This window comes from Arachis ipaensis, chromosome B4, assembly GCF_059453495.1.
Source record: "Arachis ipaensis isolate K30076 ecotype BB chromosome B4, ASM5945349v1, whole genome shotgun sequence".
NCBI classification, from domain to species: Eukaryota; Viridiplantae; Streptophyta; class Magnoliopsida; order Fabales; family Fabaceae; genus Arachis; species Arachis ipaensis.
In genome coordinates, this window is record NC_142439.1 from 99,962,259 (window position 1) to 99,988,009 (window position 25,751).

The following is a 25,751-nucleotide window of genomic DNA, read 5'->3' on the forward strand; positions in this document are numbered from 1 at the left end:
ACAAGAAAAGAAGGGCTAGGTGTCGAATAACCATTCTACAAATGAGAATATCTTTATCTCTTTATGAAATAACATCTATATATGCTATAATCCACCGTTATATTATATAGGCTTCTGTCGTACAATTTCATAATAATCTAATCAAATTACATTCATTGGCTATTCTCATAAGCAACCATTATAAGATTAATTGTCACCGACTGAGTTTGATTAGCTAGCCCTGCAATTAAAATAAGAAACTTGAAAATTTTCAAAGCTAAAATAATAATTCTTACTAGGAACACATACATTAACTCTTGGTTTCGTAGAATAGTATTATATGTAAATACATGGCTTGTCTCATGACCAACTCATAATACATTTAGTACCAGAGGCAATGTTGACTTGAATCAAAATAAGTTCTACATCCCATTCAATAGTAAATGAGATGTGTAACGGACTATAATTCAAATAGCATGGTTTTTTTTATCTTCATTTAGAAGTGTCGGTGTCTCAAGGGGAATAGGAGCATAGTAAGTCTATAATTTGGATTTGAAACCTTGACCCTTAACAACATTAATAAGGTATTCAATTTCATCAGAAACCTCTTTCATGGAAGGCCTTTTTTGCCTCTGATCATCCAAGCATGAAGCTGCAAGATAACCCAAAGATTTCATAGTTTCCAGTTCCACATTGCTAGATCCATCTTTAAGCAACGGATCAAGAACCTCCATAAGCCTGTCCTCAACTATTTTCTTCTTAGCATACACTGCCAAGTTCACATTCTCTTCCTCCCTGTTAAAGTCAATAGCCCTCTGAGCAGTGAGTAGCTCCATTAACACAACTCCAAAGCTATAAACATCACTCTTATCGGTCAGTTGAAAGTTTCGGTAGTATTCCGGATCCAGGTATCCAAGAGTCCCCTGCGCGCTTGTAAAGATATGACTCTTGTTTTCTTCAGCTAATTCAACAAGCCTAGACAAGCCGAAATCAGAAACCTTGGCATCAAACTTGTCATCAAGAAGAATATTGCTAGATTTTACATCTCGGTGGTAGATTGGGGGCACGGCCGCAGAGTGAAGATATGAAAGTCCTTCGGCTGTTTGGTGTGCGATTTTTAGTCTTGTGTGCCATTTAAGTGGTTGCCTTTCGCCTACTCCGACCAAAGGGAGACGATGGAGGTAATCAAAGAGTGTCCCATTAGAAACATACTCATAAATTAGTAAAGGGTGCTCTAGCTCCAAGCAACAACCAAGGAGTCTCACTAGGCTTCTATGGTTAACTTGGCAGAGTACCCTAACTTCATTTTGGATTTGATCAATGCCTTTTGTGCTTCCAAGCTTGGCACGCTTGATGGCAGTTATGGATCCGTCATCAAAGGTGCCTTTGAACACTTCGCCGAAGCCACCAGAGCCGATGAGGTTTTCTTCCGCGAAGTTGTTGGTTGCTTTCCTGATCTCTCTGCCCGTGAAGATCCTTGATGACAATGGAGTTGCTTTGGCACTTGTGATTATTTCTTTCTTCTTTTTGTTCATGGTTCTCTTTGCTTTTTTCTTCATTTCAATTTGCTTCTTGTATAAAAGGGCTCCAATTACTACTGCAATGGTGATTATTCCACCTAAGGAAGCAGCCACAGCTGAAAACAACAAATTTTAGGAATCTCAATTACAAAAAAGAAGTGGTGTGATTTGAATACAAATAAATGTCTGTATGCAGTCTATAATTATATCTAATTATAAAAATGTTCAAAAGACGTATTGCTTTTAAAGAAAAAAGTTGTATTTATAAAAAAAAGAAAGAAAGAAGTTAGCATATTTATCACAAAAAGAATTTAAAAAGAAAAAACAAGGTTAGCTCAATGCATGGGAGCCATTAACCATAGTACAAAAGTGAGCTTTTATTTGATAATAGATAGAAGGCATCAATACCAGCCATGGCCATTTTCTTTTTCTGCCGAGCTTTGCAGCGGGTACCCTTTTCATGTCCTTTGCACTTTTTATCTAAAATTTCAACCATTTTTTCAAAGTGAAAATTAGCAAGGAATTGGAATTAATTAATCAAAAATATTTAATAACCAAAAAATTTTAGTTAAAATTAGTCAGAATTTATCTTGTAATAATTAATAAATATTAAATAAGATAAATTTTGATTTTTTTTATTTTTTTAATATTACTGTTAATTAATAACATTCTTTTAGCTCTAATTGTTTTCTTGCTATATATATTGTAGGAATGAGTCCAAGTTTAAACTTAGGATTTGATATGCATACTACCTAAATTACTTATAATTAACTTGTACGGTTAATCGAAAAAATATTTTGCACTAATACTTAGTGAGTAATAATTAAAAATTCTAATTCATTCTCCTAATTATCCTGTTAATGTGTCACTGTAACAAAAGTATTCGATCCACCATTATATTTTACCCCAAATAACTTGTAAACTGAAATATATAATCAATTATCAATTGACAATATAATATAAGCCTCTTTTATACTAAAACTATATATGTCAACCCAGCCCTAAGTTCTAACTGTAATGCCATTATTCTTATATATAAGTAGCCAACGAAGCATCTGTAAATCCTATAAAATTAGCAAATAATTAATCAATAAATTAAATTTTAATTAGAAAAATTAAGAATGCAAAACTAATATCAAAATAAGATAAAATTTTTTAAAACGAGAATTTTGATACTAATTTCAAAAATTTGGTCCAAAATTAGACTGGAAGAGCCGAACCGACTGAACCGGAGCACAAATCAAACCCGTAGACTCAACTGGACCCACTCTTAAAAAGGGGACAGAAGCATTTTCTTCCCCATTATCATCATAAACGCTGAACAGCGTTGAGAAGGAAGAAGAACTTCCCTAACCATCATCAATTTTCCAATTACCATAACTCCCCCGTTTAAGCTCCGATCGCCGCATTGTTCGCGGCCACGCGTCCAGCGCGTTGAGCTCTACATTTCTGTCGGATCAATTTTACCGGTAAATTCCATTTTCGTTTCAGAATCTCTATCCCCTTTCTCACGGTGAAATTGAACCCTTGTGATGAAATCTTGCCCAATTTAGTGTTTTAGGTTCGATCTAGCTTCCGAAACTTATTGGGCTTGAGTTATTATGCGTATGGGTACGGTAAGAACAACTTAAATGCTAGTCAATTTTGATTTTATTATGAAGAAGCTGAATTTGGAATATATATGTGAATTAGGTGTGAATTAAGTTTTTATATATGCTTTGGAATTGAAATGTGAACATTTGGAGGCTTGGTGGTGATTGAAGCTAAGCTTGTGGCTGGTTACTCTAAGCTTGAGGGACTGTTTTGTAGCTTGTGAGGCTGCCTTGGAGTGATCGGTCAATATATGGTTTAGGTTTCGATATAAGGTTGTGTGAAAACTTAGGCTAGAGCATTATAGGATAGATTGGAATGGTTTGATATGTTAAATGGTTAGTGTTTGTGATATTGATGAATAAATTGATATGGTATGGTGTTGAGTAATTAATAATGGGAATTAAAAGTATGTATGTGTATATGCTTGTATGTTGGTGATGAATGAAGGATGATGATTTTGGCAAGGTAATGGTGTGGTTGAGATAGTAAATGATATAATTTGGTCTTGTTGGTATTGACTTGATAATTAGTGTTGTAATGAGGATTGAAGATTTTCATGAAAATGGTATGAATGAGTATGTGTAGCAATATGTGGTTTGTGGCTAAATTGGTAAATTGGATGGAATATGATGTTATTGAGCTAAGGTTATTAGAATTGTTGTGTTATGGTTAAGGGTTGATTGTGTTGATGGTTGTGGTATGCTAAATTGGGTGGAGAAGAGGTTTGAAAGGAAAATGTGATTTTGGTGGTTTTGGTAAAAAGTTGATTTTGAATGAATTTTGGGAGTCCATAACTTGCTCCTCAAATTTTGGATGGAAATGTGGTTTGTTTCAAATGAAATGTGGTTTTGCAAACTTTTGAACGATATATATTTTGTGAAAAACGGAATTTCGTAGAGGAAGTTATGGACGATTGAAGTTTAGGGTGAAAACTGTGTTGGCAGGATATCAAAACTAGTTTGTAGCAGCTTTATGGGCATTCTGCCAATTTTTGGAAAACGTACATCCACGCGTACGCGTGGCGTGGCATTTTATCGACGCATACGCGAGTAGCCATGCGTGCGCATGAGAAGACAATGCGCATAATCACGCGTACGCATGACTCACGCGTACGCGTGACGTGCTATTCTCACCACGCGTGCGCGTGACCTCTGTTTGCTGCAAAACTTGATTTTTGGTGTTTTAAACCAGATTTTCACTTCTAAACCTCCATTTTTCTCTCTTTTAGATTTAGGGTATAGTACTAAGTCCAATAGCTAATTGGAGCTAGAAAAATAAGATAACTTGGAGATGAAGTAAGAGGTAAAATAATGAGTTATATGAAGGAGATGAGAATGTTAAATGAAGTTTATGCTATGGCTTGATAAATGATTATATATTGATTATGAAAATGTAATGGCTTATGAATGATGATATCTGAGATACGAGTTTTTTTGGATAAGAACTGTGGCTTGCCACTACGTGTTCCAGGTTGAATCTCGATACTCTGTTGACCCTACGTCGTAAGGTTGACCGGATACGTATAAATTCCCGGGTATAGATAGCCCCCATTGAGTGATTTGAATGATGAATGAATGTAAAATCTATGCATAGACTCATGGGGATGCGCGACGGGGGACAGTCTAAGGTTTTCGGACTTGTCGGGTTGGCTGGATAACCGACAGATGTGCCTCATCAGCCATAGGACAGGCATGCATCATGTGCATTTGTTTGTTTTGGTTGTTATGCACTACTTGGGATTGCCTAACTGAACATATGTATCCTGCTACTTGTATACTTGCTACTTGCACTATCTGCTTCTTACTTGTGTGTGAATCTGTTTGGTTATTTGTCTCTGCTGAATTATGGATGACGGAGGGACGGAGGAATGGTGAATTGGTTAAGTGTTAGGTGTTAGGTTTAAGGCAAGTGAGTATAGTATACTTAGAATATCTACCCCTATTTATGGCTTTTACTTAGCAATTAAGTTCTATAATTGTATGACGAAGTTCTAGGATTGCCTCTGACATTTCCAGGACCTTATTTATTATACGCGTGGCACCTTTACCATGCTGAGAACCTCCGGTTCTCACCCCATACTGTGTTATTATTTTCAGATGCAGGTCGAGAGGCTCCTCGCTAGGCGTCTGGATTCTGGAAGCGGAGTAGTCCTGGGTGTATTTTGGGCTTTATGATTGTGTATATATGACTCATGTACTTAGCTTGTTCCCCAAGAATCTTGCTTATTTTGTTCCTCATAGAGGCTACAGGAGAGCTAGGGGCTTGATTTTGTATTTTGGGTGTTGGGATATATATATATATATATATATATATATATATATGTAAATATTCTCTGGCCAGCCTTGGTTTCGCAGGCTGAGTCAGGAGCTAGTTCCTCTGTATTATTGGCACTCTTATGACTCTCTACTTATTCCTACCCTTAGCTTTTAGGTTTCTTAGCACGCAAGTAATCTTTCCTCTTGAGCGTTGCGCTTTTTATCTTCCGATTTTGTTTCACCCATTTTTCAAGACTCCTAATATATTATCTCTTTTCACTATTATATGTATATTTTAACTGGTTAGAGGTCCGTAACACCACACTACCTCTGTTCTATGACTTAAGCGTAAAACTCTGTGTAATAGGGTGTTACACAGCTTATATAGGTTGTATTTAAAAGTGAGATTGAGACCTAGAGATAAAAATTAAAAAATAAAAAAAAAAGAGATAGAGATTAAATTAAAATTTTTGTATTGTGTTTAGTATAAAATATATAGGAATGAATTATGTTTTAATATCATGTTTGATTTAAGATAAATATAAACACTAAGAAATAAATTTAAAAATTAAAAATTTAAATAAAAATATTTTAAAAAAAATATTACTAAAACTTTTCAGTTTTTGTCCTTAAAAAATTTAGTTTTCATGTGTCTCCACTTTTTAAAAATGCTAAAAAAAAACTAAACTTGTGTATTACAAATTAAAATTAAAATTTTAATTTTCGTCTCTCGTTATCAAATACAATACTTAGTTCAAATCCTCTGTTTTCTATCCTAGTTCTAGAAAACAAACATAACCATAGGGTTATACTCAATTTACTCCTAGGTTTTGCTAACAAATTGTCCTCATTAAGATACATACTTGCTAGAAATACAAAAAGGGAATTTTATTGAAAATAAGAGATTTTAAATTTTTAATGTCATAAAGCATATCAACATTTAATATTTTTTTCACTAAAAGCTTTTTTTTTTTAATTTTATATTTTCTTAGAGAATTTTCTTTTCTTGATTAAAATATATAATATAACTAGCTATACCTAATTAACATAAAAAATTCTATTTATATACTAAAATTAACTATTATATATTATATAAAAATATATTTAATTTATTTTTTAATATATATTTTATATTAATAATTGATTTTAATATACGTCTAACATAATTGAATCAATATTACCAATAGTTTTGCATATACTTTAGTATTATAATTGTTATAAACTTTCTAAAGCATGGATCAATTGAACACAAGAAAAAGTGTATTAATAATTTGGATTTAACTCAACACTGTTCTAAGAACAATAGAACATTGATTAAGAGAGTTAAAGTAAAAAAATTTACTTTTTATTTTAATATAATTTTAAGAAAAAAGGACAATAGGTTATTGACCTTTTGATTCATGGACATTTAAGTTCTCGAAAATTTGAAAATACATTTAAGTCAATGACCTTTTTAAAATTTGAACATATTGATACTTCATATTCATTTGGATATGTCAGACCCAACAAAAAATCAAATGTGACTCTCGTTGTACTGACTTGGTTGATACGAATACACATGTGAGAGAATTTTTAAAATGAGACAAATTAGACCCAAAGATTAATATGTCCAAATTTTGAAGAAATCAGGGACTTAAATGTATTTTTAAATCTTCAGAAACTTAAATGTCCGCGGATCAAAAAGTCAAGAATCAATTTCACCTTTTCTTTAATTTCAATGTATTTAATGTATTAAAAATTTAAAAAATAAACTCCAAATTAGTCCTTAAAGAATTTTAAATCGAACACTTTGATCTCTAACAAATTTTTATTAAATAGACGTCTTTGATAATTATTCTCGTCGAACAAATTGGTCTCTCCATTGTTTTGAAAAATAGGCTAATTTGTCTTTATATATAATAATATTTTTTGGACTTAATTGTCTTATAAACAAATTTGTAAGGACTTATTTGTTTAACACGGATAGAAAATATTTTATTAAAATTGATTGAAAAATCAATCTTTCAGACAAGAATAATATTTAGGACTTTTAGAAAATAATAGTTTATTGAGAGACTAAAGTGTCCTATCATAAATTTTTTAGGGACTAATTTAAATGTTTATTTTTTTAAAAATTTACGTTTTTATTAATAATCATGCTATGTGTATACTGAAATTGACAACTAGTATAAAATATATGTTAAAAAATAAAATATATATTAAAAATAAATTAAATAATAATATATTTATATATAAATATATAGTGACTAATTTTAATGACTAATTCTAATATACACTTAATATTTATTTTAACTAAAACCTTTTCTTTATAGTATCCTAATCAAGTATAAACACAAAAGGTAATTAGGTTCTTATTTTTTAACTATAGCAATTTTTTTATTTTAGAAGAGTAGTTACAATTTGATCGTGTTCTAACATACATATAGCTGATTATAATATTTAACGACGAAAAATACTAAAAGGCTATTAATATTTATTATTTTTTTCATTATTTTTAGTTATTAATTTATTTTTTTATTTAATAATTCAAGTGATAATTTTAGTTCTCGCTTTTAACAGGCTTGAGCTTGAATTTAGCTTTCAACATACTTGAAATTTGACTCTGAACTTGAGTTTGAGCTTGACCTCGACCTCCTAGACCTTGACATAACCCACTAGCAGGATCCCACTTGAAGCCAGCAATGCACAAGCACCTTTGCACCCCACCACTTGTGGGACCCACTCCACACTTGGAATTCAACAATGCATTGCAATCCATTGGCCCCTTACAAACCGGTTCCTGTGGTGCCACCCACTCAATTGCAACCCCTAACTCCGGCCACCCCTTCCCTGGTGTCCCTGACACACCGTTAAAGTCCACAAAACTCTGATACGCCGCACAACCACCACTACCGCGAACTCGAACCTCGTACTCCTTGTGGGGCCCACCGGTTTTGTAGGCACAACAAGTTGGCACGCGCTCGCACGCGTAGGCATCTTTATGGTCCTTAATGTAACTGTGGCACGGGCTACTTGCGGAGCAGTCGAGTGGCGGTGCGTGAGGCGCGTTGATGGTACAATTCAACAAAATGATAGTGTTGCCGGTGGCAATGGCAAAAGGAAGGGTTTCATTGAGGCGAATGCCTTCACAATGGAAGTCCGTCGATACACACGCGCTTCTATCCAGTGTGGCAGGTTGGATTATGATATGGCGGGTTGTCGGGTTGATGGACTTGATCATGTAGGATGACCCGGCAAGTGCATCGAACCACAATATGCCTCCGATGCACCGGATTTTATAACTCGGGTCACCGCAGTCCGGTCCGGTGCTTAACGGATATGGAACTGGGTGTGGGCCACAATTGACACACTGGCGCGTGGCAGTGCATGACAGCAATAGTGCTGCAATTGTGGCTATTAGCGTAGTAATTTTATGTTGTTTCATTAAAAAGCAATAAGTGTTGAAACCGGCCACAGAATTGTAAGAAGAAAGCAATAGTTGTTTTATATGCTCATGTTGCTAGTTGCTACATATACATTATTTTTTAAAATATCAATTTAAAGAAAAATTGAGTAGAAATGGTTTTGGAAGATAAATAATACTAGTTTGCTATGGTACGTGGGGGAACGTGAAGTTTATTTTGTTGCGTTTTTCCAAAAATATTGTGTATTTTCATGGACAAATACAGATGTAATTCCTACTATTCAGAGTATATGATTCACAATGAAGTGAATGGCAGAACTATATTAGTGGACTCTGGGAAACATTACATGCATCTACGCATCTTGTTTTAGGTTTGCCCAAAGTCAGATATATATTTCGGTTATTAAGGAAGATATGCAGGTTTACTTCTCAGCATGGATGCGACATTATTGCTAATCTTATTATCAACATTCAAAAAACCCTTTTATCTAGTCTCCTTTACAATGCATTTAGACTTGGTTTGATAAAAAGATTTTAAAGAGATGTTGCAATTTGCAAATATTTCGTTTTGTACTTGCTAAATTAAAAAATCATATATTTAAATTTATAACTTTTAAAAATTAAAAATGTTTTTCAAAATAGCTAAAAAAAATAGTGATCTTCCTCAATTCATAGAAGTTTGAAATAATCCTGTGCCATTTTTAATAATCTATTTTACCAACCAGTTTCTCTAGAAAATCAAATTTTTTTAGCTAACAATTAGTTAATAAAGTAGTACATAGACAAAAGTTCGGAGAAAAAAGAAAAATAAAAGAAAATAGAATTTTTAAAAAAATAAAGATTAACTAATTATTAATTGAAAACAATTGATTCCATTTCTTTCTTTATCGAATATTTTTCATCCACATGATATTCATGTGTTTATTGCATTCAGGTCTTGAAAGAAAAGAGAAGGAAGAAAGGGAATCAAAACGAGAGATCCAAACTTTGATGCCATCTACACACTATATAATGGATTACCAAGATATTGCCTTGGAGATATTACGTTTTACGGATTTGAGACTTGTAATCTAACAGGGACGGTTGGTGTATACACACAAGCAGAAGATTCATATAACGTAACCTACGGATTGAAAATTTTTGTTTCCGTTTTGACTTCTTTTTTTTTTTTTAATTTTTTTGGATCGTCATTTTTTATGTTAGTAAAAATATTTTTGTTATTTAATTTTTTAATTAAAGTAAAAAAATTTATTTACTCCATCAGTACTCAAAATACATAAATATTTTTTTAATTCTTTATCGTTTGCAGAAACCTTTTTAATTATAGTCAAGTTTATACTTATTCTTCCTATTATTGCTTTTTAGAACATTCATTTTAAATATCAATACATTATTTGATGAATACTTCTTGAAACTAGCTAAAAAGATCTTGTCTCACACTACATTACATTATATCTTGTTCAACTTCATAAATCATGTGACAACTAATATAATTTAAAAATATAAATAATACATTTCAAAAGATAAATATAAATAAGAATCATAACCAATATAATTTATGTATATAAAAAAGTTTTTAAATTTATCATGTTAAAATAATTTATTTCTTAGATAAAAAAAATTTATTTTACAAAAATATAAGTTGTCATTTTTCAATGTTAACAGGGCTCTATGAAAAAGAGAGAGCTAAATGCATAAAGAGATGAAGAACTTAAGGATTTGAAAAAATTACTGTTTTGGCTTTTGATTTTATTTATTTGCTTATTGAAGAAAAAGAGAAAAAGAAAGAGAAAAAGAATGGATGTCTAGATCTCCCACCAAACTTGTTACTAACTTCAACTCGTTCTTACAAATTTCTTAACAACTACCTTTTAATCTGAATCTTAACTTAGAAGAAAGAGAGAGCATTATAGAGGATGTTGCTTTACCTTTTATTTTTTCTTTTTTGATTTTTTTTTTCTATTCTTTATTCCTAAATTTTATAAAAATGACACTTGAATGAATACTCCACGACTATTGGAATGTATAAAATATAATCTATTTTGAATATACCATTTGAAACTGTTCTTGTGTAGATGAACTTCTGAAATATATCTTGTCTTAGAGAAAATTGAACTTGCCTCTTCGTCTCCAAAGGAAACGTTCAAGTCAGTATGTATTTAAGGAGTTAATACTCAAATTGGCCCCTAAAATTTGACCCCGACTCAATTTAGCCCTCAAGGTTTCAATTGACTCTAATTGTACCCTGAAATTTTGACCCGCGCCTCAAATTGGCCCTTATATCATTTTTCATCACCGAAGAGCTGACGTGGCAATTTTAAATGACACCTAGCAGTCTCAAAACGACGCCGTTTTACTGTTGGCGCCGAAATCCTTAGAAACGACGTCGTTGACATGAAAAAAGGGGTTAAATGAAATCCAAACATTAACCACTTCAAAAGTGAAACCTAATTGACCATTTCTCTTCCTTCTCTTCCCGTCGTATACGTTCTCGTCAGAGAAGCACCATGGGTGTCACAGTAATGGAGGTTTGAAGATTTTCTTACTTGTTTCGCTCCCATAGTGAAGATTAATTACCTGAGAGTCATCTTTTGAAAAACAGGTTAGTAACAAAAACACTACTCTCAACTACCATGCTATGTTTTTCTCAAAATATTGGTTGTGGATTGTTTTTCATTTTTTTCAGTCTACTTCATCAGTAAAACTTTGGGAGAATGTGGTTGATTATGGTTGTTGATGATGATAGAGTTTTTGTTTATTAGGGTTTAATTTTTTTGCATGCGTGTGACTGTGATCAACTGAATCATTCAGTTTTTTGTCCGTTTGAGCAGTCTTTGATTCTTTATATTCCATTTTAAAATAACAATTTTACACATTCATATCCTATTTTAATTTAATTGTTGACTGGGTAATTTCTTTTAAAAATAAAGGATTTTTTGTGCTGAACATTGTCTGCATCAATGACCACCATGAGTGTTTTATTATACATCTGAAATTAAGTGATAATCATAAACTGAACTTCTTGATTTTTCTTAGACATTGACATTAGTACTATGGCTTGGAGGTGTCGTTGATGATCATATTCAAGATTTCAGTGTATTTATATATTAAAATGGGATCCTTGAATTCCCGTCCCTCGACTAATGAACACACCTGACAATTTTGCTTTCATGTGTTTCCTTGTTCCTTCTTGTATTATTATTTACAAGAGTACTGATATAGTGGAAATGGAGTACTGCATTATGTAACGATCATAACAAGAATATAATTTTGATAAAAAAATTCTACTTTTATATATGAATTTTAAGGGTGTGATTACTAGTTGGAATATAATTTTGCTTAATGAACACACTTGACAATTTTGTTTTCATGTGTTTCCTTGTTCCTTCTTGTACTATTATTTACAAGAGTACTGATATAGTGAAAAGGGAGTACTACATTATGTAACGATCATAACAAGAATATAATTTTGATAAAAAAAATTCTACTTTTATACATGAACTTTAAGGGTGTGATTATTAGTTGGAATATAATTTTACTTAATGAACACACTTGACAATTTTGCTTTCATGTGTTTCCTTGTTCCTACTATTATTTACAAGAGTACTGATATAGTGAAAAGGGAGTACTGCATTATGTAATGATCATAACAAGAATATAATTTTAATAAAAAAATCATACTTTTATACATGAACTTTAAGGGTGTGATTACTAGTTGGAATATAATTTTGCTTAATGAACACACTTCACAATTTTGCTTTCATGTGTTTTCTTGTTCCTTCTTATACTATTATTTACAAGAGTACGATATAGTGGAAAGGGAGTACTGCATTATTATGTAATGATCATAACAAGAATATAATTTTGATAAAAAAAAAATCCTACTTTTATACATGAACTTTAAGGGTGTGATTACTAGTTGAAATCTTTGAGGGAAGGAATGATTTAATGATTAAAGTGGAGTCTATTTTTTTTCTCAAGAACCCTTCCCTTAAATTTGCTGCATGAGTATTTTAACACGGCACTTGTTAAAAAGAAAAAAAGGCATCTTTTTAAATGCTTAATATTTTCGATAATGCATGTGATAGTTTACTTTTTTGTACTTCCTTAATAAGTTTTTACGAGATTCATTACAAATTACTTGTTCTTGTTAAGATGTGAACATTATATTGTTATTCCATGCATAATTATTGTGCAGATTATTGCATTAAGTGGTACAGCAAATAAGCTGTTAAATGGGAAGTGAAATGGAGTTTTTTTTGCTTCTGGTGTCTGAATTATTCTGCCATTAATTATCCTTGTAAAAAGCATAATCCTTCATGTTTAGGTATTTCAAATACTTGTGACTGTTAGTTATGTAATTGATTGTGTGAAGATTTTAACTTCTTTGTTCTACTTTGGCAATCAGTTGTGAAAAATTTTTGCCCTTTTATTCTCTTTTCTTTTTTTTAGATAGGACAATGAGTTTCTCTTATTTGCTTTTCCACTTAAAGATTGAAAATAATACTCATTGGTTTTAACAATAATTAAAACGCAGATCAAGCTGGTATGTTTTGTTGAAGGTTTCCTGTTTTTATTATTATTATGGTTAAAGATACCTGGTCTCCTAGTCCCTATTCATTCTGGCCATTCATAAAGTAAAAGGGATTATACTTGTTTCATTATATTCTGTGAAGTATTGGCAATGTTGGGTAGTGTTGTATAGCATAATAGTTTGATACTTGAGCCAAAGTTGAATTTACTTTGATTAGCAAAGTTGTAATTGTATCCAAATATTGTTGATTTTACTTGCTTTATTCTTTCATGTTTCATGATTAAGGATTGCATGAGACAGATTGAAATTAAACCAAATACCTTTAACAAAATATTCATGTTTTTTAATGGTAGCCAAAACACTTTTAATTGATTAAGTTGTTTAATATATTAGAACTAAGCCCCAACTGAATTGTCTGTAATCTGAATTACTATTTTCAATTTATTGTAGTGTTGTTTTTAATTATTGTATCTCCTGAATCTTATTTATAGATGGGTGAAGGTATAACGATTGTGTATTATCATGGAGGCAGTTTTGTCACCAAACCAAATGGCAGTTGGTTTATGACAATGATCACACTGATGAGTTGACTGGGCTGGATGAGGATGTATTAGATGTATTTTCACTAAGAGAGTACTAAAAGATCCTAGGTTATGATAACATGGTTGAGTATTTGTGGCTTGTTCCTGGTAAACCTATGAAGAGTGGACTGTGAGCACTAAGTCATGACAAAGAGCTAGTAGAGATGTGCTTCTGCAAAGAACAATGGGGAAACAGTGCACATATACTATAAGCATGGAGTTTTCCAACCCATGATAGAGGAAGAAGCACCTGAATTGATAGAGCTAACACCCAATGCCACTGAAAACGTTGTCAAGGGGACCACACCTAGCCCAAAGAATGATACACCAACCATTCCATCCCATATCAAATCATCCATCAACAGCACAAGTGAAGGCCCTTCCAAAGAGGCATCCAAGTCCCTACCAGCATCTGCTTCCATCCCCCTGGTGAAGGAGATACCCCAACCAAAACCAGCACCTAAACCCACACCTAAGCCCAGGCCAGCAACTAAGGAGAAAACTAAGCCTACACCTACGCCCAAACCTGCACCTAATGAGACACCTAAGCCCATACCCAAACCTACACCTAAGCCCAAGTCCACATCCAAACCATCACCTCAACCCAATCCTACATCAAATACAATTAAGTCCGCACCCAAGTCTGGGTCCAAATCCAATCCAACACCCAAATCAGCATCCAAGCCTAATCCAACACCCAAATCAGCCCCCAAATCTAAAGCCACTTCATCCAAATCAATTGATACTTCAACAAGATCCTCTGCTAGACTAAAAGGAAGAGTAGTGGGACAAAAACAAGATACTGGCAGCAAGAAAACCTATATAAGCCTCGATGACAACAATGGCAGTGACAATGATTCACATGACTCGTACAAATCTGCAGAAGACAGCCTATACAAGCCTGGACCACAAGACAGTTCTACTGAATCAGATATTGAAGGTGGTCTTTCGGCAGCTAGGTTGAGGGAATTTAAGTTGAAGCATGCTCCAGGTGCTGCCTGGAAGAAGGGCAAGGAGAAAATATTAGAAGAAGATAACGGTCTGGTTGTGGAGAATTCTAACGAAGAAGTAGATTGGGCGCAAGTGCTGAGCAACAGAGAAAACAACCAAGAATCTTATTATGCATATGATCCAATTCACGATGATTCTAATGGAAACGACTCTTAAAAATTCGAAGAATTGAAAACCCCCCCAAACTCAGATGAGGAGTGGAGTGATGACGATGATGTTGATGATGTGCACCCAATCTTCTCTGAGGGTGGCCGATTCGGTGAACTAAAGCTACAAGTTGGAATGAAGTTCAGTAACAAGAATGAATTTATGAATGCTGTGAGAGAATTCATCATTCAAGAGGGTAGGGAGATTAAATTTAGAAGGAATGAGAGCTACATAGTCAGAGCTATTTGCAAGTGGACAACTGGAGAAGATGAGGATATGGTTAGATGTCCATGGGTTACTTATGCATCCAGGGATTCTGAGGAGACATGCTGGCAATTAAAAACATTTAAGAATGAACACATATGTCCTAGGATGAGCAAAAACAGGGCAGCCAACAAGAGATGGCTTGCTGGCAAGTTGGTAAAGAAATTGAGGAGGTATCCGAGCTTAAAGCACAGTGAAGCTAAAGCATATTTCACGAGAAGGTGTGACCTGGATCTAAACAAATCATCACTAACCAGAGCTTTAATGGATGCAAGAAATATTATTTACGGTGATGCAGCTGCCCAATATGGTTTGGTTAGAGATTATGCAGAAACTCTACTTAAGAGTAATCCTGGTTTAATAGTAAAGATTGGTACATATCTTCAAAGGGATGATACTATATTTGAAAAAATGTATGTATGCCTGGATGGATGTAAGAAGGGTTTTAAGGCTGGCTGCGGCCCACTGATCGGACTCGATGGAGCCTTCTTGAAGACTCAGTTTGGTGGACAAATACTCTCAGCAGTGGCTCAGGATGCCAACAACCATATATATCCAATTGCGTGGGCAATTGTTGATGTTGAGAATAAAGAGAATTGGAGGTGGTTTTTGGACCTGCTGCTTGATGACTTGGGTGATTACATGGCTAACAAATGGGCTTTTATGTCAGACATGCAAAAGGTAAATGAGTAAACGTATTTGTATAATTAACCTCATATATGCTGTGACGACTGTGATTAAAAAAATTTATTTGTATAATCAATTCATACTTGCTGTGAGGACTATGATTAGTAAATATATTCGTTGCGAGGGTCTGTTTGACGTCACTTAATATATTTGGGGGGTCTGTTTGAGGTCACTTAATATTTTTTGGGGGTCTGTTTGAGACACGATAATTGAAATTTCATGTGTTACTAGTTCAGGGTTTGGCTTCAGCAGTAAAGGAGCTCATGCCCAATGTACACCATCGATCTGTGTCTGGCATCTATGGAAGAATTTTAACAAACAATGAAAAGAGCAGGAGTACAGAGGACTATTATGGGAGTGTGCTAGGGAAACAACTCGCCATGGTTTTGATCAGAAGATGGATAGGTTAAAGAGACTCAACGAGGGAGCTTGGGCATATTTGGATAAGTGGCCTAGAGAAGCATGGACTAGGGCATATTTCTGATACGATAAAAAATTGATAATATTTGTAACGATGCTTGTGAGGTTTTTAACTCGAGGATCAAGGAATACAGAGCTAAGCCAATAATCACCTTGTTAGAGGAGGTTCGGATGTTTGCGATGCAGTCTATTGCAAAAAACAAGGTTAAGTTATGCCACCATGTTGGTAAGCTCCCACCAATCCAATATAGTAGATTGCAGAAAATCTGGAAAGAATCTCAAAAATGGATACCGATTTGGAGTGGAGATTAAGAGTATCAAAGATTTGAGATCCACGGTTGGCCTACCAACATGGCTGTTAACTTGGAAAGAGCATATGTACCTGTAGGTTTTGGCAAATAACAGGTACTGAGGTAGCCAATAATTACTTATTTCTATTTATTTGTATCATTTGATTAAACATAGTTTAGATTAGATAGTGACTGATTTGTATTCATTTAAGTGTTGTTATTTGTTTAACTATTTTATTTGTCTTTGGTAATTGGTCTCTATTTAAAAAGATTATTGGATAATGTTTCACCACATCTATCTTCGTAGGCATGCCGTGTGTCCATGCATGTGCAGCCATCTCCAAGATAAATCGAAATTCTGAGGATTTTTGTCATCATTGGCTGACCATGGAAGCTTATAGAGATACCTACAAGCACTCTCTCAATCCAATACCAGGACAAGATCTTTGGGAGAGAAGTGAACAAAATAGGCCTCATGTACCTAAAATGAAGTGAAAGCCAGGGCCGATAACCCAAAAAAGACGGAAGGATGTTGATGAAGAGCCATCTAGTATTAAGAAGTCAAAAACTGAAACCAAGTTAAAGAGGAAATACAAAGAATTCACATGTACTTACTGTGGTACGAGAGGGCATACAAAGAGAAGTTGCGCTCATAGGAAAGCTGATGACCTTGCTAGTGCCCTTGTTAATGCAGCAGCGGCTGTTGTTGCAAAAGAAAAAGGTTCTAAGGCTGGAGAGACTAGAGATCCAGCAAATGCTGCTACTACTAACACCCAAGCTGCTGAGATTAATGAAAATGCTCCATTAGCACCAGGGCAAGCTGTTGATGATGTAAATGCTTCAGAGATTGATCTCACCCAACCCACTTACTCACAGCCAGAAAATCAGGAACATGTAGTGATTGGTTTCTAATATTTGATTAACTGTTAACTAGTTTGTATTGGTTTATAATACATGAGTAAATGTTGGGTAGATCCAATTGATTGATACTATTTGATAATATATTGCTTGGTTTTTATTGGGTTGTATTGGTCGCTAATTCTGTTAACAATTTCACTAGGTCCCTCCATCAGACCCACCTCCACCTCCACAACAGGTCACAAGGTCTGACAAGCTGCAATCTAAGAGGAAAAAAACTTTCAATGTGGACCCAATGCAAGGAGCAAGTTCTGGGACAGCTGCACGCTTGGCAGAGTTTATGACATTCGTCCCCACCCCGGGCTTCAAACCACCAACAACAAAATAGAAAACGATTTGCAATGTTGACTGGAAGTTGTGTAGAACATATTTTGTAGAGAGCATTTGATCAAACTATGCTCTTTTGATATTTTATTACTATGTTATGTAGAGCAATCTATTTTGGTTTAGGATATTTGAAACTATGTTATCTAGGGTGTTTGAAGTATGATACAGATACTGCTATTACTAATGCTGTGATATTGACAATGATTAATGACTATGAATTACTTTATGAATTACTTATTTGTGGGTCCTCTGTCAAGTGCAAGAACCACAAAAGGTTCTATTAGATTTTCTTTTGTCACTAATGGAAGTGCATACTACATATATAATTATCAGAGCCAGCTCCTGATCTTGTCTTCATATACAGACTCATAACAGCTTGACCGATTTGATCAAACTATGCTCTTCTGATACTTATTTGGTCATAAGTTATACCTCCTCTTTTGTATAATCTCAGTTTTAAAGAATTTTTATAGGATATATCATTACCAAGAGAACATAAAATTCCATTTCTATTTTGTCATTAAATACATAACAATGCTTCATTCACATAACTGACATCACAGTTACATATATTTCATCCCACCTAATCCATAAGCTACAATCACAATTCTAAAAATAATAACAAACACAGACAACATAATATTCCACATTTTTAATATTCTAATTTCAGCTTCAACTGCACTAATTTTCCATCCCAGAGATATTTTTCAATGGTTTTCACTAACTGAACTTTCATTTCTGCCAACTATGGCTTCTTCTTCTTCAACATCTGCCTATTTAAAAAAGCCGCACCATCTCTTACCGGTAGTCTATGGTGCACGAAATTGTGATCTCTGGTAATGGCTCCAAAAACTTGGTGGTCTAATCTCAATTCATAATTTGTCACAACTTCGATACAACTAACCAGCAAGTGCACTGGGTCGTCCAAGTAATAAACCTTACGTGAGTAAGGGTTGATCCCACGGAGATTGTCGGCTTGAAGCAAGCTATGGTCACCTTGTAAATCTCAGTCAGGCGGATATAAAACAGTTATGGAGTTTTCGAAAATAATTAATAAAAGAAGGATAGAAATACTTATGTAATTCATTGGTGAGAATTTCAGATAAGCGCACAGAGATGCTTTCGTTCCTCTGAACCTCTGCTTTCCTGCTGCCTTCATCCAATCAGTCTTACTCCTTTCCATGGCTGGCTTTTTGTAAGGACTTCACCGTTGTCAATGGCTACTTTTAATCCTCTCTGGAAAATGGTCCAAATGCTCTGTCACCGCATGGCTAATCGTCTGGAGGTTCTCGATCATACTGGAATAGGATTTACTATCCTTTTGCGTCTGTCACTACGCCCAGCACTCGCGAGTTTGAAGTTTGTCACAGTCATTCAATCCCAGAGTCCTACTTGGAATACCACAGACAAGGTTTAGACTTTCCGAACTCTCATGAATGCCGCCATCAATCTATCTTATACCACGAAGATTCTGATTAAGAGATCCAAGAGATACTCATTCAATCTAAGGTAGAACGGAAGTGGTTGTCAGGCACGCGTTCATAAGGAATGATGATGATTGTCACGTTCATCACATTCAGGTTGAAGTGCGAATAAATATCTTAGAAGCGGAATAAGTTGAATTGAATAGAAAAACAATAGTACTTTGCATTAATCTTTGAGGAACAGCAGAGCTCCACACCTTAATCTATGGAGTGTAGAAACTCTACCGTTGAAAATACATAAGTGAAAGGTCCAGGCATGGCCGAGAGGCCAGCCCCCATGATCTAAGAACTAGGCATCCAAAGATGTTCAAAGATACAATCCCAGATTCAAAGATATCTAATACAGTAGTAAAAAGTCCTATTTATAATAAACTAGTTACTAGGGTTTACTGAAGTAAGTAATTGATGCATAAATCCACTTCTGGGGCCCACTTGGTGTGTGCTTGGGCTGAGCTTGAAGTCTACACGTGGAGAGGTTATTCTTGGAGTTGAACGCCAGCTTTTGTGCCAGTTTGGGCATTGAACTCCACTTTGCAACTTGTTTCTGGTGCTGGACGCCAGAATTGGGCAGAAAGCTGGCGTTGAACGTCAGTTTGCGTCGTCTAAACTTGGGCAAAGTATAGACTATTATATATTGCTGGAAAGCCCTGGATGTCTACTTTCCAACGCAATTGAAAGCGCGCCATTTTAAGTTCTGTAGCTCCAGAAAATCTATTTTGAGTGCAGGGAGGTCAGAATCCAACAGCATCAGCAGTCCTTCTTCAACCTCTGAATCTGATTTTTGCTTAAGTCCCTCAATTTTAGCCAGAAAATACCTGAAATCACAGAAAAACACACAAACTCATAGTAAATTCCAGAAATGTGAATTTAGCATCAAAACTAATGAAAACATCCCTAAAAGTAACTAGATTCTACTAAAAACATACTAAAAACAATGCCAAAAAGCGTATAAATTATCCGCTCATCACAACACCAAACTTAAATTGTTGCTTGTCCCCAAGCAACTGAAAATCAAATAGGATAAAAAGAAGAGAATATACTATAAATTCCAAACTATCAATGAAACATAGCTTCAATCAGATGAGCGGGACTTGTAGCTTTTTGCCTCTTGAATAGTTTTGGCATCTCACTTTATCCATTGAAGTTCAGAATGATTGGCATCTATAAGAACTCAGAGTTCAGATAGTGTTATTGATTCTCCTAGTTCAGTATGATGATTCTTGAACACAGCTATTTTATGAGTCTTGGCCGTGGCCCTAAGCACTTTGTTTTCCAGTATTACCACCGGATACATAAATGCCACAGACACATAATTGGGTGAACCTTTTCAGATTGTGACTCAGCTTTGCTAAAGTTCCCAATTAGAGGTGTCCAGGGTTCTTAAGCACACTCTTTTTTTGCTTTGGACCTTGACTTTAACCACTCAGTCTCAAGTTTTCACTTGACACCTTCACGCCACAAGCACATGGTTAGGGACAGCTTGATTTAGCCGCTTAGGCCATGATTTTATTCCTTTAGGCCCTCCTATCCACTGATGCTCAAAGCCTTGGGATCCTTTTTATTACCCTTGCCTTTTGGTTTTAAGGGTTACTGGCTTTTTGCTCTTGCCTCTTGGTTTTAAGAGCTTTTGGCTTTTTCTGCTTGCTTTTTCTCTCTTTTTTTTTCTATTTTTTTTTGCCTATTTTTTTCTATTTTTTTTCTGCAAGCTTTGTTCTTTGCTGCTTTTTCTTGCTTCAAGAATCAATTTTATGATTTTTCAGATTATCAAATAACATGTCTCCTTGTCATCATTCTTTCAAGAGCCAACATATTTAACATTCTTAAACAACAACTTCAAAAGACGTATGCACTGTTCAAGCATTCATTCAGAAAATAAGAAGTATTGTCACCACATCAATATAATTAAACTAAGTTCAAGGATAAATTTGAAACTCATGTACTTCTTGTTCTTTTGAATTAAAACATTTTTCATTTAAGAGAGGTGATGGATTCATAGGACATTCATAACTTTAAGACAAAGTTACTAACTACTAATGATCATGTAATAAGACACAAACATAGATAAGCTTAACATAGAAAACGAAAAACAGAGAATGTAAGAACAAGGAATGAGTCCACCTTAGTGATGGTGGCGTTTCCTTCTTGAGGAACCAATGATGTCCTTGAGCTCTTCTATGTCTCTTCCTTGTCTTTGTTGCTCCTCCCTCATTGCTTTTTGATCTTCTCTTATTTCATGAAGGATGATGGAGTGCTCTTGATGTTCCACCCTTAGTTGTCCCGTGTTGGAACTTAATTCTCCTAGGGAGGTGTTGATTTGCTCCCAATATTTATGTGGAGGGAAGTGCATCCCCTGAGGTATCTCAGGAATCTCTTGATTTGCAGCCACATGTTCTACCACTGAGCTATAGACCCTTGAGATGAATCTTTCCATCTCCCATGACTCGGAGGTGGAAGTAATTGTCTTCCCTTTCCTCTTTCTTGAGGTTTCTCTGGCCTTAGGTGCCATTAATGGTTATGGAAAAACAAAAAAGCTATGCTTTTACCACACCAAACTTAGAATGTTGCTCGCCCTCGAGCAAAAGAAGAAAGAATAGAAGAAGAAGAAGAAGATATGGAGGAGATAGAGGGATGTGTGTATTCGGCCATATGGGTGGGATTGGGTGGGAAAGAGATGTTGAATTTTGAAGGTAGGTGGGTGTATGGATGTGAGTGGTAAATGGAAAATAGAAGGGATGACCATGAATGGAGAGAGAGAGGGTGAGAAGAAGTGAGTGGAGGTAGGTGGGGATCCTTTTGGGGTCCACAGATCCTGAGGTATTCAAGGATTTACAACCTTGCACAAAATTAGGCATACAAAATGCCCTTGCACACAACTCTGGGCGTTCAGCGCCAGATTGGTGCTTGTTCTGGGCGTTGAACGCCCATTTGTTGCCCATTCATGGCGTTGAACGCCAGAACCATGCTTGTTCTGGGCGTTCAGCGCCAGCTCTTCTCCAGGGTGCATTTCTGGCGTTCAAACGCCCAGATGCTGCCCATTTCTGGCGTTCAGCGCTAGAACCATGCTCTGTTCTGGCGTTGAACGCCCAAAACATGCTTCTTACTGGCGTTTAAATGCCAGTAAGGTCTTCCTCCAGGGTGTGATTTTTTTCTGCTATTTTTGGTTCTGTTTTCAATTTTTATATTTATTTTGTGACTCCACATGATCATGAACCTAATAAAACATGAAAGAACAAGAAAAATAGATTTAGATAAAAATTGGGTTGCCTCCCAACAAGCGCTTCTTTAATGTCAATAGCTTGACAGTGGGCTCTCATGGAGCCTCACAGATGTTCAGAGCATTGTTGAGACTCCCCAACACCAAACTTAGAGTTTGGTTGTGGCCTCCCAATACCAAACTTAGAGTTTGACTGTGGGGGCTCTGGTTGACTCTGTTTTGAGAGAAGCTTACTGTGCTTCCTCTCCATGGGTATAGAGAGAGATCCTTGAGTTTTAAATACAAGGTTGTCCTCATTTAATTGAAGGATCAATTCTCCTCTGTCCACCTCAATCACAGCTCTTGCTGTGGCTAGGAAGGGTCTTCCAAGGATGATGAATTCATCCTCATCCTTCCCAGTATCTAGGACTATGAAATCAGCAGGGATGTAAAGGCCTTCAACCTTTACTAACACGTCCTCTACTTGTCTATAAGCCTGTTTTCTTGAATTGTCTGCCATCTCTAATGAGATTTTAGTGGCTTGCACCCCATAGATTCCCAGTTTCTCTATTACAGAGAGGGGCATGAGGTTTATCCCTGAACCAAGGTCACATAGAGCCTTTTCAAAGATCATGGTGCCTATGGTACAAGGTAGTAAGAACTTTCCAGGATCCTGTTTCTTCTGAGGTAATCTTAGTTGATCCAGATCACTTAGTTCATTGATGAACAAGGGAGGTTCATCTTCTCAAGTCTCAATACCAAATAATTTGGCATTCAGCTTCATGATTGCACCAAGGTACTTGGTAACTTGCTCTTCAGTAATATCCTCATTCTCTTCAGAAGAGGAATACTCATCAGAGCTCATGAATAGCATAAGGAGGTTTAATGGAATCTCTATGGTCTCTAGATGAGTCTCAGATTCCTTTGGTTCCTCAAAAGGAAGCTCCTTATTGATCACTGGACGTCCCAGGAGGTCTTCCTCCTTGGGATTCACGTCCTCTCCTTCCTTCACAGGTTCGGCCATGGTAATTAATTCAATGGCCTTGCACTCTCCTTTTGGATTCTCTTCTGTATTGCTTGGGAGAGTATAGGAGGGATTTCAGTGATCCTTTTACTCAGCTGGCCCACTTGTGCTTCCAAATTTCTAATGGAAGACCTTGTTTCATTCATGAAACTCACAGTGGCCTTAGATAGATCAGAGACTAAGTTTGCTAAATTAGAGGTATTTTGTTCAGAGTTCTCTGTCTGTTGCTGAGTGGATGATGGCAAAGGTTTACTATTGTTAAACCTATTTCTTCCACCATTATTAAAGCCTTGTTGAGGCTTTTGATCCTTCCATGAGAAATTTGGATGATTTCTCCATGATGGATTATAGGTGTTTCCATAAGGTTCACCCATATAATTCACCTCTGCTATTGCAGAGTTCTCAGAATCGTAAGCTTCTTCTTCAGAAGCGGCCTCTTGAGTACTGTTGGATGCAGCTTGCATTCCATTCAGACTCTGAGAAATCATATTGACTTGCTGAGTCAATATTTTATTCTGAGCTAATATGGCATTCAGCGTATCAATTTCAAGAACTCCCTTCTTCATAGGCGTCCCATTACTCACAGGATTCCTCTCAGAAGTGTACATGAACTGGTTATTAGCAACCATGTCAATGAGTTCTTGAGCTTCTGCAGGTGTTTTTTTTAGGTGAATGGATCCACCTGCAGAGGTGTCCAATGACATTTTTGATAATTCAGACAGACCATCATAGAATATATCCAGGATGGTCCATTCTGAAAGCATGTCAGGAGGACACTTTTTGGTCAGTCCTTTGTATCTCTCCCAAGCTTCATAGAGGGATTCACCTTCTTTCTGTCTGAAGGTTTGAACATCCACTCTAAGCTTGCTCAGCTTTTGAGGAGGAAAGAACTTGGCTAAGAAAGCCTTGACCAGCTTATCCCAAGAGTTCAGGCTGTCTTTGGGTTGAGAGTCCAACCACACTCTAGCTCTGTCTCTTACAGCAAAAGGAAAAAGCATGAGCCTGTAGATTTCAGGATCTACTCCATTAGTCTTAACAGTATCACATATATGCAAGAATTCAGTTAAGAACTGAAAAGGATCCTCAGATGGAAGTCCATGAAACTTGCAGTTCTGCTGCATCAGAGAAACTAATTGAGGTTTCAGCTCAAAGTTGTTTGCTCCAATGGCAGGAATGGAGATGCTTCTTCCATGTAAATTGGAATTTGGTGCAGTAAAGTCACCAAGCATTCTCCTTGCATTATTGTTGTTGGGTTCGGCTGCCATCTCCTTTACTTGTTCGAAATTTTCAATAAGGTTGTCTCTGGATTGTTGTAATTTAGCTTCTCTTAGTTTCCTCTTCAGAGTCCTTTCAGGTTCTGGATCAGCTTCAACAAGAATGCCTTTTTCCTTGTTCCTGCTCATAAGAAAGAGAAGAGAACAAGAAAAGAAGAGGAACCCTTTATGTCACAGTAAAGAGGTTCCTTATTGTTAGTAGAAGAAGAAAAGGAATAGGGATGAAGAAGAATGAAGAATCCAAACACAAGGGTAAGGATAGGAGCAGTGATGTGAGATGAAGAGAAGTGTTAGTAGATGAATAAATAATTAGAAGGAGATGAGGGAGAAGAATTTTCGAAAATTATTTTGAAAAAGGGTTGGTGATTTTCGAAAATAGTTTTTGAAGAATGTTAGTAGTTTTCGAAAATTAAAATCAAAAAGTAAAATAATTAGTTAATTAAAAAGAAATTTTGAAAAAGAGGGAAGATATTTTCGAAAATTAGAGAGAGAGGGAGTTAGTTAGGTAGTTTTGAAAAAGATAAGAAACAAACAAAAAGTTAGTTAGTTAGTTGAAACAAATTTGAAAATCAATTTTGAAAAGATAAGAAGATAAGAAGTTAGAGAAGATATTTTAAAATCAAATTTTGAAAAAGATAAGATAAGAAGATATTTTTGAAAAGATATGATTGAAATTAGTTTTTGAAAAAGATTTGATTTTTAAAATCACAATTAATGACTTGATTCACAAGAAATCACAAGATATGATTCTAGAACTTAAAGTTTGAATCTTTCTTAACAAGTAAGTAACAACTTGAAATTTTTTGAATTAAAACATTAATTGATGATGTTATTTTCGAAAATTAGG

At 35.3% G+C, this 25,751-nt stretch overlaps 1 protein-coding gene and 1 non-coding gene across 3 annotated transcripts; one reads left to right on the forward strand and one right to left on the reverse strand.

Moving 5' to 3' along the window:
* Window positions 1–489: 489 nt before the first annotated feature.
* Window positions 490–8,772, reverse strand: LOC107636589 (wall-associated receptor kinase-like 20). 2 transcript variants are annotated; one of them, XM_088485223.1, is made up of 3 exons: window positions 7,937–8,772; window positions 1,908–1,979; window positions 490–1,615 (listed from the first exon to the last, which is right to left on the reverse strand). In XM_088485223.1, the coding sequence occupies exons 1-3, from the start codon at window positions 8,769–8,771 to the stop codon at window positions 519–521; spliced, it is 2,004 nt and encodes a 667-aa protein (XP_088341349.1). In that variant the 5' UTR covers window position 8,772; the 3' UTR covers window positions 490–518. The 2 variants fall into 2 exon arrangements, with proteins under 2 accessions (XP_088341349.1, XP_088341350.1); XM_088485224.1 differs by having other exon boundaries at window positions 1,908–1,994; window positions 7,935–7,995.
* Window positions 8,773–24,388: 15,616 nt separating this feature from the next.
* On the forward strand, window positions 24,389–24,496 carry LOC148568556 (small nucleolar RNA R71). Its single transcript, XR_015882970.1, has one exon. It is a non-coding gene; the product is annotated as a small nucleolar RNA R71 (small nucleolar RNA).
* Window positions 24,497–25,751: the final 1,255 nt, after the last annotated feature.

Excerpts from the sequence above, each read along its gene's own strand:
- LOC107636589 (XM_088485223.1), bottom strand. The coding sequence starts at position 8,771 with ATGAAACAACATAAAATTACTACGCTAATAGCCACAATTGCAGCACTA. Across the intron at positions 1,980-7,936 it reads AGTTCAGAGTCAAATTTCAA|ATAAAAAGTGCAAAGGACAT; the intron begins GTATGTTGAAAG and ends TTGAAATTTTAG. Across the intron at positions 1,616-1,907 it reads AAAGAAAATGGCCATGGCTG|CTGTGGCTGCTTCCTTAGGT; the intron begins GTATTGATGCCT and ends TGTTGTTTTCAG.